This window comes from Theobroma cacao, chromosome 8, assembly GCF_000208745.1.
Source record: "Theobroma cacao cultivar B97-61/B2 chromosome 8, Criollo_cocoa_genome_V2, whole genome shotgun sequence".
Lineage (NCBI taxonomy): Eukaryota > Viridiplantae > Streptophyta > Magnoliopsida > Malvales > Malvaceae > Theobroma > Theobroma cacao.
The window spans coordinates 979,982-994,785 of record NC_030857.1 but is presented as its reverse complement, the minus strand read 5'-3'; the positions used below and the strand labels follow the sequence as shown (position 1 = coordinate 994,785).

The 14,804-nt window shown below is 38.4% G+C and overlaps 4 protein-coding genes across 8 annotated transcripts; 1 reads left to right on the top strand and 3 right to left on the bottom strand.

The window, feature by feature from the left end:
• On the bottom strand, window positions 188-4,725 carry LOC18591346 (lysophospholipid acyltransferase LPEAT1). Of its 4 annotated transcripts, none has more exons than XM_018125827.1 (9): window positions 3,776-4,725; window positions 3,452-3,565; window positions 3,292-3,329; window positions 2,827-2,891; window positions 2,677-2,745; window positions 2,347-2,480; window positions 1,616-1,756; window positions 1,230-1,293; window positions 188-548 (listed from the first exon to the last, which is right to left on the bottom strand). In XM_018125827.1, the coding sequence occupies exons 1-9, from the start codon at window positions 4,283-4,285 to the stop codon at window positions 541-543; spliced, it is 1,143 nt and encodes a 380-aa protein (XP_017981316.1). In that variant the 5' UTR covers window positions 4,286-4,725; the 3' UTR covers window positions 188-540. The 4 variants fall into 4 exon arrangements, with proteins under 4 accessions (XP_017981316.1, XP_007017471.2, XP_017981315.1 ...); XM_007017409.2 differs by having other exon boundaries at window positions 205-825; XM_018125826.1 differs by lacking the exon at window positions 188-548 and having other exon boundaries at window positions 827-1,293; window positions 3,776-4,305; window positions 4,517-4,719.
• LOC18591345 (peroxisomal membrane protein 11A) lies at window positions 5,496-7,241 on the bottom strand. 2 transcript variants are annotated; one of them, XM_007017406.2, is made up of 2 exons: window positions 6,402-7,241; window positions 5,496-5,738 (listed from the first exon to the last, which is right to left on the bottom strand). In XM_007017406.2, exon 1 carries the CDS (start codon window positions 7,155-7,157, stop codon window positions 6,402-6,404), a length of 756 nt encoding a protein of 251 aa, XP_007017468.2. In that variant the 5' UTR covers window positions 7,158-7,241; the 3' UTR covers window positions 5,496-5,738. The 2 variants fall into 2 exon arrangements, with proteins under 2 accessions (XP_007017468.2, XP_007017469.2); XM_007017407.2 differs by lacking the exon at window positions 5,496-5,738 and adding an exon at window positions 6,075-6,223.
• LOC18591344 (probable GMP synthase [glutamine-hydrolyzing]) lies at window positions 8,775-12,265 on the top strand. The gene is made up of 4 exons (XM_007017405.2): window positions 8,775-9,460; window positions 10,641-10,782; window positions 11,006-11,147; window positions 11,599-12,265. The coding sequence occupies exons 1-4, from the start codon at window positions 9,070-9,072 to the stop codon at window positions 11,920-11,922; spliced, it is 999 nt and encodes a 332-aa protein (XP_007017467.2). The 5' UTR covers window positions 8,775-9,069; the 3' UTR covers window positions 11,923-12,265.
• Window positions 12,779-14,804, bottom strand: LOC18591343 (protein BRASSINAZOLE-RESISTANT 1). Its single transcript, XM_007017404.2, has 2 exons — window positions 14,341-14,804; window positions 12,779-13,917 (listed from the first exon to the last, which is right to left on the bottom strand). The coding sequence occupies exons 1-2, from the start codon at window positions 14,578-14,580 to the stop codon at window positions 13,222-13,224; spliced, it is 936 nt and encodes a 311-aa protein (XP_007017466.1). The 5' UTR covers window positions 14,581-14,804; the 3' UTR covers window positions 12,779-13,221.

The window sequence follows — 14,804 nt, the reverse complement described above, 5'->3', positions numbered from 1 at the left end:
ATTGTTTAATTTGTTAAAATCCAACGTAGGATTGAGGGCTGGTAATCGGCACATAGCAGCCTATAATGGTGGGACCGTGGGAGTTAGAAATGACTTAGACTCATATCCCAAATGTCTCGATCTCGGAGGAGAATTGTGCATTTCAAGTCGACTGTGTATTAGATCAAAAACCGTGACACCAAACCCGAATATGAACCTTAAGTCTAAGAAAATCTCGGCGAGAACCTTTAGTCTTTGGGTGAACCATGGAAAGAAGTGCATCACTGAATGGATTGCTTAATAGAGCAAATTCATGTCAGATTCGCGGAGGCTGCCTACAATGTCAATGATCTTAACCTGCCAATGTACAAATGTTCACACAATTTGATCCCATCTTGTACCCGGAGACCCTGAATTATACACATTACTACGCCCCAGAATACGTATGAAAGACTTGCGGAGGATTCAAGATTCATCACATGTATGTGGCAGCAGAGCACTGGAAGAAGCGTTCGCGACCGAGGAAGAGCCCCCTTGCCCCTCATCCATGCACTTTATAAATCATGCCTCTGAAATGGCAAAAACATTTAAATAGCAAAAACACTATGCTCCCTCCACTGAACACAATTAAACTTTCCTGGATCTCTAGTAACTGAAGAGGTATAGACATCAAAGGCCTGCTTTAAGACGGGCAGTTTAGCTCCAGGAAAATATTTCCAACTGATGAAAATAAAATCTCTTGTTCTGCTTAGGATTTTTTTAAAAATTTTAATCTTTTGCATAAATAATAGAATCATACAATGACTATACAGATGGCGAATCCAAATTAGCTTTGACAAAACAAACCTGCAGGAACACGAAAGAGACACTTCAGATTTACAGATGCATAGTTCTATATACAAGTTTTTTTAAGGGCACTTAATAGTCAACTTATTGTTAATGTGTATTTTATGACAACAAAGCCCAGGAGTCTCTTAATAGCAGATGATCTGACTAAATGTTCCATAAGCACACGTAAAACTGTATCTAGTGGCCACAGTTCCCATGAATAAAGAAGTTACAATATAACTGCACATGGCGTCTTTTTCAGTTAAATGGGGAAAGAGAAACCACCCCTTTGGTTTGTCTGTGCATTCATGAAAATACCGGTGGAAACTAAAACTCAACTGAGACTATATATCATTTGGGAGCAAGGCCAAGAAATTATCAATCGTCTTTCTGATGCAAAACACTAGGCAGGCTATTATTACCATTGAGAGCAGCATGATACGTTCGCTTCTCAGCCAGTCCGATATCTGACAGAATCAGGTTACCCTGCAGTCAAAAAAGCAAACAGAAAGTAAACTCAAGTTAAAATGAACGGCGATTCAAGTAATAGTGTCATCTTACTATAAGACTAGATGGTTTTTCTTCTGCATATTAGTGACCACTTGGCACAAGAAATATATAAATGATATCTGATAACTGTCAATGGAGCTACATTTGTCTTTAACTGGTTAGGATTGCACCTTTTCTTGAAAGGCCTACTTTAGCTTTCATTGTAACAATGGAGATGGTAGGGGACATCTAAGAGGCTCCGACAAACATGACCAAATTTTACATTTTTCAAAAAGACAAGTTGATAGTATATGCATACCTCACTGGCCATCAATCTTCGGACATTATTAGCATATAGTTTTGGATCATCTTTCTCTTGCTGTGAGGGGTAGTAGACAGGTAACCATGTTACCTCCATGCGATTTACGAATTGACACAGAAGAAAAACCACATGACGCAGCTACAAACAACAATATAGAACAACATTAAAACCACTAGGGAAAAAATGTCATACAAAAAATACTTATCATAAAAATTATTCACAACAATTTCAACGTTTTCTTGCAGGGGCAAATAAATCATACTTATATTTTCCAAATAACCATCTATCTTAATAACATTTTGCCAGTTTTTCCATTTTGATTTATCTAAGCACATTATTGTCTTGACTATTAAGCAGTTCTTCAGTAAACTTCTGCAATAAACCCAACAAAAATTACAGGAACAAACATTGCTTATTGTAATTACTTATCAGATTTAATACAAATGTACTAAAGAAACTCCAAACCATCATTAGAATATCAATGTAACTAACACAGAATTCCTACTTCCTATATCAACTCTACTGCACACAAATGACTCATATCAGAAACCCCTAATAATGAGAGCGTCACCTCACAACTAACAGAACAAACCAACATCTCTCATGCATTAACCTTGAATATCCAGTAATCAGTTGCAGGCATTCAACAGCTACTTAATTATAGATCAAATAAGATTCATTTTAAAATATTCACAAAGCCATCTTGAATTTGCTTAAGAAAAACTCACCCCTGATATTGAATCCCAGGCCACACTAAACCTTTGGTATGGATACCTTAATATAACTGGCACCACAGGTGCTCTTGCCAAAAATGCACCAGTCTTGAATGGAAGAAGGAAATCTCCATTTGTTGTTGTTCCTTCTGTTGTCAAAATGAATATGAATCAAACAGCTGTTACTAATTGGGAACGTAAAGGCATAGGAAAGACAGAAGCTTAGACTGATATGAAATATCAGCTACAGATGCACATAGAAACCCATACATTATTTGGGTACAGCATACACCATGAATTGAACCATGTGATAAATGTATATACTGGATCAAGAAGATGATTAACCTGGAAAGAGCATCATCATTGGAGCAGATTCATTTTGATGAGCTTCACAAACTCTTTCAGTCACAACACCTGAAAGAGAGACCAGTTATAACTTGCACTTTTGACCAATAGTAAGTGGTGAAGAACATATGAAAATCAAGAGTCTTTTACCTGCAACACCTTTGAAGTCAGATGATTTTGACTCCCGCTGAACATAGACACAACCAAGGCATTTGCTGTAAGAAACAAGCCAAAATATCATTCAACACTCCAATGGGAACCAATTTATTTGTACCAAAGAATTCAGCATACAACATAGAGAAAAGATGACAAGTGGTACGATACAGAACAAAAGAAGTATATAGCCATCAACAACACCTTTGTGCAAGCAACACTCATTCCCAAAAATAAAGATTTGCATTCAGAAATAAACAGGTCACGCTAGACATTGCTGTAACATGAGCTAGGAATCTAGTTGATTAAGAACTTCAGTGAGAAGTAAAGTACAAATGTTTTACTATAATGGGAAAGAACTTATCGATTTGATAAGAAACAAAAAGCTAATAATGACAACCAAATTGCACACCGTTTTGAATCAAACCACAGGAGACATTTACAAGGTTAAAATAAACTCACCTGATGAGACCAACTAAAGGAATTTTAGCTACTGATCTCTTCAGCAATAAAATCCAAGATTATGATTGACAAAACCAAACCAGAAATATGTCAGTTAAACCATCACAATTTTACCTTTTATAGGATAATTAAAACTAGAAGAGTGGCTAAGTTAACAGACCTTGGCAACAAAGCTTGGAAAAGAAGAGGACATGTGATATAAGATATCTAAATACGACACGTGATTTGATACGATTGCCCCAGGTCTTTCTTGCTCTTCTGATTGATTGATACCCTGAAGAAAATTCAAGCACCCAAAAATAGAAAAATTCAAATAATATTGATCGAGAAATCACTACCTTTTTTATGCAAATGTTCATTGATTAAAGATTGGAAGTTTGGGTGATTGAAGTCATACATATTCTCTTTAAAAGCTATTAAATTCGAGTATGAAACAAGGCTTGATGACTTACTTTAAAAAAGAAATAAAAAAAAGATTGCATACCTCAGTTTTTGAGTTCTCTTGAGTGTTTGCTGAATCTCTATGAGTTTCGTTAATCCAATAAAATCCTACCAGAAAAAGCATCACCCTAGAGAAAAACCGACCCGACCGAACAATCACGGCTCGCCTCCACCCGCCCATGTGTGCGTAATCCTCCTGCTCGTCCTCCCGATTTGGGGCCAAGAAAAGCGTACAAACTCTACAAATCAAGTAATAGAAAACCAAAATAGTCATCCCGAGAACGATGCGGACAGGGAGCAGAGTGACGAGGGCGATGCCCAGTAGGAGTTTCTCCTTCAATGGGAGCTTGCCACGTCCCATGGTACCATACACGTCGTTGCGTACATAGGCAGCGAATTTCTTCTCAAGCTCCTGGATGTTGGTATCGGCGGATGAGGAGTCGGACTTGAGGAGGGGTCGGTCGTCTTTGGTGGAGCCATCGTCGTGGGTCGGGTCGGGTTTTTGAGTCGTCTTGGCTGGTTTTGAATTGAGGTCCTTGAGTTCGGACTCCATGTTAAACTTTCGAAAGAACCCTAACGATTTGGAAAACAAGTTAGTTCCAAATAATTTTCTTCTCTATGTAAAAAAAAAAAATCACTGATTTTTTTTTATTTATTTAGAGGCAAACTATTGGATTGGATAGGCATTTTGGATCTTTTTAGGAACATTTTGAGGAAGAAAGGGGATTTTAGGTATTAAAAGGAAGGCTTTTTGTAGATCTGGGAAAAGCGTCATGGTCTCTACCATCTTCCACCAGCTCTCTCGTGAAGGCCAGGTTTGCTGGGAATCTGATGCGCCAAAATTGAAAAAATAAAAAAAATGAATACGGACTGGGATGTGATTTCGACTTGGAGCGTTCAGGAAGGGAAAGGTGGGTCCGATCAAGATGCAACCAGCAGCCGCTTGATGGAATGCCGATGATGTTGACCGTTTGATTTGATTCCAATACCAACGTCGAGAGAGTACAACGGGGACCGCCTTTGGCGGCTTCTACAGCTATTGGGTAACCCTCGTCCTAAGCTCACTTACACTACGCCACGTGTTGTTAATCGGGAGGGCTTGCCCTTTTGATCGGTGTTCCATCGGCCGCCACGTGTCCAAACACAGATTTCTTGGCAGATTTAGCGCCTTAACGAATCGGTTTCCGTTCTCCAGCAGTTTTTTTTTTTACACCTACGCTTGATTGTAATTTGACGAATTGCGTGTAGTTGCATATTTAGTTTGGTTCTTGTTTTATTTTTTCCTCAATAAGCTTAGCCAAGCAACCTTTAACTGAAGCCACTTGAGTTCCTTCCACAAACCAACAATAATCTGTTTTGTCTCTTTCCAGCGAGAAAGTTTTTCTTACTTATCAAGAAAGAGATGGTGTTATCCGCCTCGCGTAATCACCCTTTCGTTAAATAAACTAAACCCAAAGTGCTACGATAGGCCTGAGGATCCAAATGAATCTTGCTACATTAAAGCTCAAGGCCCAATCATGAGTAAACCTTGGGGCTCAGGACAGAAATGCCCCAGAGAAAGCCCTGGTTCCGACACTTGTGTCACTCCTAACATTCATGCATGATTAAACCATGTGGAGCAAATTAACCTTCAGACCAACATAACAAAGAAGAACACCAAGATCTTACTCGAAACTATAGCTTCTATAATCTTTTAATCTATGGTGGTATACCTTTAAAGATAAAGAAAACGAGTTATCGAAATCTTTGTACATTAAATTTCCATGTAATCCTTATTGCAGTACGAGAATAGTTTATAAATAAAGCAGATTTCACACTGAAGAAAGGGAAACAAATAGCAGCCATTAACTTCATTGCAGTGCATTAAGGTCACTGTTCCGATGATGTTTGAGCAAAAAATAGTAGAAAAATTTAACTAAGCTCAGGATGTTGATGGTTTGATGGCAACAAGCGTGTACCTTTCCACATTATGTTATGCTGTTATCTGACCATCTAACAGGTGCAAACTACAAAACCAGGGGTTCATTGTTAATAATAAATGTCCAAATGAGCATCGGATATAGTTATGATCTTAAAATGGTTTTTGGTTTTCGATATTCTAACCAGACATCTAGAGCTAATTGATTGGAAGGCGATGGAAGATGGATTTAGTAGCTGAGAACCGTGTATTCTGAGATTGGGAGTCAATATCCAACCTCAAATAACAAAGTTACTAATGTTGAAAGTATTAAAATCCAACGAAGAACAATCCATGCAAAAGCCTTTAATTCTATCAAGCTCTACAACTCATGACTTAAGAACTTGTGCTAAGATATCGAAGAACTAGACAGGGGCAAAACCGATGACGAAACACAATCATAACATATTTTCCTTTACTTGATACTAAAAGGAATTTGCTTCTAACTAATCAATTCAAACACATGTAAACTAAGTCAGATCAAATAGATATACCAACATTCAAATTCATTAACAAACACCAAGCTTCAGTGACCTGGAATAGTCAACAACTATATTATTTGTTCATGAGTGAATTTAGCACAAATTCATATCAATCCACTGCCTGTATATGTATTTATTAGTAAAAAGAAATGAAAATCAAGAGAACCCAAATTCTTCTCAGGATTCAATAATAATAATTGAAAAGAAAACCAAGTTCCTTGTGATCATACCTAGCAAGAAACCCAATTTTTATGGGTACTAATGAGAGCCGATAAAAGTCCAGCGCAAGACACCACAAGAGGATCCGAAAACCTTCCTTTGCCGTCTTGAATATCAGCCAATGCCATTAACCCATCAGCCAAATCTTGAACAACTGAAAGTTTCTTCATCAGTTTCTTTTCTCTCAACTTGTTTCTCCTTTCTTCTTCTTCCTTACAGCCTGCTCCTCTCGAAACCGCAATCTCAATACTCGAATTCAAACACGCCTCATCCTCATTAATCCTCTTTAAATCCCTAAATTTAAGGCTAATACTTCCTATGTACCCAATGAACTCAGCCCAAGCACTGAGCTTTTGCAAATTGCGGGAATGTTTGGCGTCGATTAATCCTGATTTAGCCAACCAAATAAACTGTTCGACGAAATAATATAAACCCTCGCCGCCGTAGGCGATGATTGAGAGGAAAATCTCTTGCTTCGAATCCAAATGGGAGTTTCTCAGAGCGTTAACGTCTTGAACAAATTTCCCGAGTCGAAACGCTTTCCGACTCAGTCCGACGCTCGACTCGAAGCTCTTGAGTCGGCGAGTTAGTGGGACCGTTTCGGGGAGGACCGAGGAGGCTAATATGATCTTGGTGGCGTAACGAGAGATTTTGAGGAGCTTGTCTACGCCGTCTCGCTTGGCGAGGTAAGCTTCGAGATGGTTCAGGAAGTCTTTTTCTTTAGGCTTTGACTGGGTTGGAGCCACGGTTGAAGCTTTTGAATCCATGGCGGTTCAGAGAGACAAAAGGCAAGAAGAAGAAGAAGGAGAATATTGAAGGTAAGGCAAGCGTCAACGGAGAATGAGAAAAAAAGGGGGTACTCATAATTTATCAGCATCGAAACGACACCGTTTAGATACTGTTAAGGGTTGCAGGAGTTAACTGGCTCTGTCAGCGACGAAACGGCAGCTTGGCGCCTATTTTTGATATGCGTGCCAAACCCGCGCACAGTGCTATCTGAACAATGTTTAGGCCTTTGGGCCATAAACCAGTCCAGAGTCCGTCTTTCAATCTCGGTCAAATTCCAAACTGAGTCGGGTTTGGACTGGATCAATAAATGGGCCTTCGTGATTGTGGCCCAATCCAGAAATCAGGTAGACCAGGTCAAACAGCCGTTAGTTACCCACCAAAGTCACCTTTTATCATTTTTGTGGTGGAGGGGGAGACTTTGGATTCTTTCTCTCAACGGTAAGGAACTTCCCTGCAAAGCTACTGCTCGCCAAACACCTCCCCACCCATTCTACATCACCAACTGAATACGACCTTCAGCCTAAAGGCTTTTTGCCCCTTTGCTTCAATCGGTTGCCTCGTCCATTAAAATTACCATCTTGACCCCCGTTGCATAGCTTTCAACCACTAAAAGAAAGTTGGGTTTCTACAAATTATGACAACGATGATGATCTCCACACTAATCCATAATAAATGGTGATGATTAGATCTGATCATGAGATAAATTTCCATGATTAACCATCAAAAAGAAAAACTAAAAGAGCTTAGCATATGCAATCATGAATTATCTTTTATATCTTCTGAGCTTAATTTGCTTTATTATATTATGATGATGATGGAGATTTACTTAATTATATATGCGAAAAGTGTTAAATATATATTCACTTTATCAATATTTAAATTAAATTAAAGATTAATAAATACATATAAGTTAAATTTATTAATTATGTTGTAAGATAGTTGTGTAATAATTTTTTTGTTTGGTAATTGAGTAATACAATTAATGACAAAACTTTAATAATGTTTTATAATATTATAACTTAAGATTGAAAAGTGACGAGAAAGTCAAATTAGTATGAATATTATAAATATTAAAAAATACTTAACAAATGATAATTAGTATAGAATATAAGGTAAGATTACATCATTATGTAAAATAAATAATATATATGTATAAGAGTGAAATTCACTAATTATGACATAAAATAGTCATTTAATAATTTGAATTCTTAATTGAGTTAATTAATTAGTAATATATATTTTCAAGGTGTTTTAAATATGAATATTAACTTTCTTTTTATCCTTTTATGTATGCTTGTTAATTTTATTATTGAAATTCTTAAATTATTTAGTCTAAAATTACTATTAAACCATTTGAAGACAAAAATTGTGATGGTGCATGTTGCCAAATTTTCATGGGACTTCGATGTAACAAGAAGCCAAGTGTGGCAGTTCGTTATCTTGAGCGACACTATGCAGGGCAAATTTGGTACTTTAACATAAAATCCAAATCCCTTTCGAAACCAAAACGGTAAAAGGGAACCGACACGCGGGCACATCACCGGTTAAAACCGGTACCTTACCCATTACAGGTATTTAGTTTTTAAAAACGTTCGAGAGCCCCTCTGGTTTTTCCCGTCGTTTAGTGTTTACTCTGCTCTTCTCCCACACCTCCTCCGCTTCTTTGCTCAGTGCTCTGCTTCTCTGCTCTCAGGACCTCCCAAACTCTGTTCGCTCTCTCTTTACCGTTTTACCCTCCAAAAGCTCAGTGACTATCTCTCTTGCCACTTCAAACGAAAAAAATCCCGGAAATTTCCAATATTTGGTGTATAAATTCAAGTTTAATGTTCTTGGAGCACAAATCAGGTCCGGAAACAGCTGACATTTGAAGATTTCTCACTTTTCGAAGCAATGTCCGTGGCTACTAAGCTTAAGTCATCACCAACACCGGTGACGGAACCGCGAGCGATTCTCGGTCCGACCGGGAACAGAGTTAGGGTTTCGGACGAGTCAAAGAGGAAACCCGAAGCTCAAAAAAAGCCACAAAGACCGAAATTTCGAGTCTCCAAGAGCCCACAGTCCGTTGTCCAGAGCAACGTCTCCGTCGACAGTTCATGTTCCTCGGATTCTTCTTCAAGCAATTCCTCCGTCAAAACGGTAAGCTCTAAGAAAACAGTTAAACGAATCGGAGTGAAGCCGGTGAAAGCCAAAGTTGCTCCAACAGCTGACGAGGTTGTTGCGGAACCTTCTCCGGTGTTACCTGAACCGTTAAAGCGATGTGATTGGATCACTCCATTTTCTGGTAAGTTAGTTAAAAAAAAAAAAAAACCCTGAAAATTACTGGACTTTTTTTTTTGTGGGGTAAAAGAAATGAGATTTTACTGAGGCAGTTAATTTCTTTTATTAAATATAGTTGTGATTTGTTAGATATAGGAACTTGGCGGTGCTTAATAAATGTAGATGGTGTTGAGGCTTTCACCATTTAAGGTTCATTCAAGTCTTCTCCGCTGAAGAAGTTGAAAGCTTTTATTACATGACTTGATGCTTTGACACTGACACCAAAGTGAAGTAAATGTCTGGAAATTCAGTGATACATTATTAATTTTTCCGTCCATGTTGCTTTCAGGATTATAATGTATTTTCCGTTTTTATGATAGTTAGGTAGGATAAATACTGATTAAGTGACTAGTATATTAACCTTGTTGTTTCTAGCTGGCGGTGCAGACAAGGTTGCCATGATGGGAAATGTTAATCCCTGCATTCTCTATGTGGAAAATTTCCCACTTTTAAGGTTTTGTTGCTGAATTAGCTCATTATTAGAGTGTTTAGTCTCTTTATACCCTTGAAAGCTAGGGTCTTGTTTAGTGATGAATTACACATTTCCCAGAAAAATGATTTGGATTAAGAAACTGGATGCAAGCCTTTCTCTGTATTTAGTAAGAATTGAAAGCTCGGAATGGTCATAGGGTAATGCTACTGATGGGTTACAAAAAGAAACATGGCTTAGAGCGTGTTGGAATAGTGCAGTAGCATTAGCAGTGCCACCCAAATAGTTGAACAGAAGCATGGTTTCTTAGATTTGACCTGACATGCTATGAATTTATTAGTAACTATTAAGGCTTTGACATTTAATACCATTACTATATATTCTGTCACAGGTTCACAGCAAGACACCAAAAATGTACACAAGAATCTTAACCCTTTAATTTGACATGCCTAGACCTCCTGAGTTTTAAATTATCCATGAGTTCTAGCAGAGCTAGGTTATAGCCATTTTCTATTACATTTGATGCTATTGTAAATTTACATTTTGTAGCATACAACATATCAGTGTCTAATTCATTAACTTTCTAGTGTGTTGAAGCTTTTAACAAAAACACTAGATGCATGTGTGTTTCATTCTCACTTCATTTCATCTTTGACCTGTCTTTGATCTTGTCTTGAGAGAAAATCGAAAATTTATAATTTCATTATTTATGCAGACCCGCTTTATACTTCTTTGCATGACAAAGAATGGGGTGTTCCAGTTCATGATGACAGGAAGCTGTTTGAGCTGCTGGTCTTTTCACAAGCCTTAGCTGAACTCAGCTGGCCGACAATTCTCAATAAGAGAGACATATTCAGGTATTCTGTCTCTAGTCTCTCTAATAGTTGAACTAGTACATGAACAAGATACTACCTTGATTTCTCTCTTTTTCCTCCTCTCTTTAATTTTTCTTCTGTTTATTTATGCATTTACTTTTCAAAGATGTCAACTATAAAAGGAGACAAGAAATAGTGAAGAAGAAGAAGAAGATATTCATGCATTTGATCAGTGTTCTTTGTTTATGGTTGGATTCTTTTGCAGGAAGCTTTTTGACAATTTTGATCCATCAACAATTGCTCAGTTTACTGAGAAGAAGTTGCTGTCATTGAAAGTTAATGGTAGCCTATTGCTTTCTGAACCAAAGCTCCGTGCAGTAGTGGAGAATGCTAAACAGATGCTTAAGGTAATTATCTGGTTATCTGACCAGGGAAAAAGAGTAGAAAAACAGGGGCAATCAGGGCATAGCATCAAGTCTTTCATCCTCCCTTGTTTAAGTGCATGCCAGTGCCACATAGTGTGGACTTGACAAAGCATGAAAGCATTTGAATGCTTTGACTTCATACCACCTGGACAGTTGTTTGATATTAGTCTTATATCTTTGAAACATTCACAAAATGAAAAATATATTATCCTTAGATGGTAGTTTCATGTCTGATATAATAGCAAGTGTTGACAACTTTGACTGGTGATACTGCTAATTTGTTGAGTCTGCAAACTTCCCTCCCCTTCCTCCCTTCGCACACAAAACAAACTAAAAAAAAGGGCATCAAGCTGCCTATAGCAGCTGAATCAAGTGTCAAAGTAACACAAGAAATTGTTGTATGCTAAAGCCTATGGTTTCTTAAATATTGCAGGTTCAGCAGGAGTTTGGTTCCTTCAGCAGCTATTGCTGGGGATTTGTAAACCACAAGCCAATTAGAAATGGGTTCCGTTATGTGCGTCAAGTACCAGTTAAGACCCCAAAAGCTGAACTCATTAGCAAGGATATGATGCAGAGAGGCTTCCGTTGTGTGGGACCGACTGTTGTTTATTCATTCATGCAAGTGGCAGGAATTGTTAACGATCATCTTGTGACTTGCTTCAGATACCAAGAATGCAATGCAAATGTCAAAAAGGATATAAAACCAGAAATAGAAAGGCTAACCAAAGATGTGGAGAACACGCGCTTATCTTGCTAGTGAATGCCTGAGCCACTCACCTTTTCTCTTGACTAATCACTAAGATCTTAGTATTGAGAAGATTGTAGCAAGAGAATGAAGACCAGATGTTCCAAATGATTGGGTTAGTATTTCCATCTCCGTATGGTATTGTAGCATCGTTCTTCATCCTCCTCTGTATCATCTACCTAACCAGAGAAGTCTTTGTACAATGAAAGAATTCTTACCCTATGCTATGTGCCTTGTTTATCTCGGTAGTCTTTGTAGAGCTTTTGTAACATGTCTTAAACCCGTTGTTCTCCTCATTTGGTTATTGTAATAAAATTTGATCGTTATAGAAATTGGTTGTGGTATCTTTGAACAATTGTATGGAACGATATCTGGTCTTATGAATGCTGATAAGGCTGCAACCATCAAACTTCACATACAAGATAATTAGATAAATGGTACGATGATTACAGAAAGCTACATGGCTGATGGCCCAAGCCCCGAATGGGAACAAGATGGAAGGTTTGAGGCTCAATCATCTGAATTCTGAAGAGATATGGATAAGGCCAGACCACTCCAATCAGGCAGTGGAGAATGGTCTTGCAGTACAGCTCTGCAATCTAAATTCCTACACGTTTTCTTCCATGTTTTATGAGGTGTATTATTATCAGATCATTTGAGTGAACGTGGGGTTTGTCGGGGGCAATCCCCACTCTAGAGGCGGCCAACTCTTGTGTAAAATAAAATCTTGGTGGTGGGTGGGAGGTCGATATAGAATGACTATTGAAGCAATAAATTCTCCATTTGCATCTCCATTTTCCTCCTGGTTTAGGATTCAAGTTTTGATTGTAGGTTGATTACCATGTAAAGACAATGAAAACTTCAACACTGAATATAAAAAAAAAAAAATTTGCTTACCAACATGATACACCCATTAACAATACAAACCACTAAAAATAATTTAATTCTGTGAGGTTTTACCCAAGCCTACAAAGCCTAAAGGAAAGATTAAACGAACTCTATCACAACCAGAAGATCCCACAGTATCTACAGGTAATGCTTGTAAAAACAACCCAATCCCCCCAACAATTCAACCAGGGAATGTGAGCATCAACTGACTGAAAAAGAGAAAAAAAAAAAGGAACAGTTGCAGATGAAAATGTAACTCCTCCCACCTTTGGTTTAAGATGTCCAATTTTCATTGATAGATGAAACAACCGAACCGAATGCTCTTGGATATCTAACTGTGTGAACCAGGAATGAGCAAAACAGCTTTTTCTTCTGTTTTAACATACTTTCAGAACAACATTTTGACTGTTAGCCTCACTTAGTTTAACACCGAGCCTTCCCGCTTCCAAGCGTGAGCTCCAGATCATCCAGTCCTACTTCATGAATCCTCTCTCCTTCCCACGGCTTCACCTGTCCACTCTCAAACTGAAACTCCGAACCTCGCCCTTTCTCCATGATCAGATCATTGGGCAAACTTTGTGGAACCACAGGTTTCACAAGGTTAAATGTTGGAGAAGTTGGCATTTGAGATGTAGAAGGTGCAAACTTTTGAAAGCTTATCCATTGACCAGATTCAACAGTGGATGTATCAGATTCATCGCATTCAGGTATAGTGGCCGGAGCATGAAAATGACGGTGGGTTGGACTAGCTGGAGCAGATACAGCATAAAAAGGGTAGTTAAAAGAGGCCATGGACTCTTTAGCAATGGCTTCCCAGTTGGGAATCGGCTTAGGGTTTCTTGAGGTTGGAGATGAAAGTGGCGGTGTCACAGGGGCACTGTTCGAGATTCTGAGAGGAGGCAGAGATGAAGGAATGGCACTTCGAAGGAATGGAAGGAGACTAGACGGGTTATTAGCATCAAGCCTAGTTGGACTAGGGAAGGAAGAGGAGGAAGGACTGACTTGACAGGAAGGAATTGGACTTGGAAATGCAGAAGATAAGGGACTCGGATTTTGGGAAGAAAATGGAGTAATTTTAGCTGAACTGCCTGGTATATCAATTGGAGGTGGCTTACATCCCTGAACAACAAATCCAATTAAAAACTAAAAATTATTAACAGGAAATGCTTTATCAATCAAGAGCGAGAGCAATAACTACAAGCTAATCAGGAAAATTTGCTCATCAACATTTCATTTCAGTTATTCTTGAAGTTCTAGTTCCAACACAGATCAGTGAATAATTGTCTAATTAGCAACTTCTCGTTCCATAACAATGACTTCTCTTTTTTTGACCCAATATTTCGAAGCAAATAAACAGAAGCAAAATCAAACAGAAACTGAGCAGATCAAAAGAACCCAGAAAGCAAAAATCCAAACTAAAATCAAGATGAGAGCTAGATCCAACTAAATTAGAACAAAGAAATGAGCAGAGGAGTAAAAAAATTAGCAGCTTCTTTGTACAGATCTACCATTCTGTAAAAAGTGAAAAGAACAAGAGATTACCTTCCGATAAGTGGTGCCATCTTCTTCAACGACCCAACCAGCCTCCGCACAAAGAGCTTTCAGAACCTCATTGTTATCACAGTGCTTGGGCAAATTGTAATTTCCTTGAGCTCTAAGCCCAGTATATATCTTAGCAGCAATAGCTCTCCTCCTCCTCTCTCTTCTCCTGTTATTCTCTCTCTCCCTCCACGACGGCTTCCTCCTCGGCGCCGGCGTCGACGTCGCACCATCTGACGTCATCTCTCTGATTCTACCAGCAGCGGCGAAGGTGTAGATTTGGGGGAGCGTTGGGTGCGATGTAGAGGATCACTAAAAAAAACAAGAAGGAAAGGAAGGAAAGGGCAGTAGAGAGGCTCACGAGGAATACGCTTTTCCTTCGCTGGACCAAAAAAAATGTTAGAAGGAAGAATCTCTCGCTCTCTGTGTGAGACCCAAAACCAAAAAAAAAATGGAAAAGAAAAAGA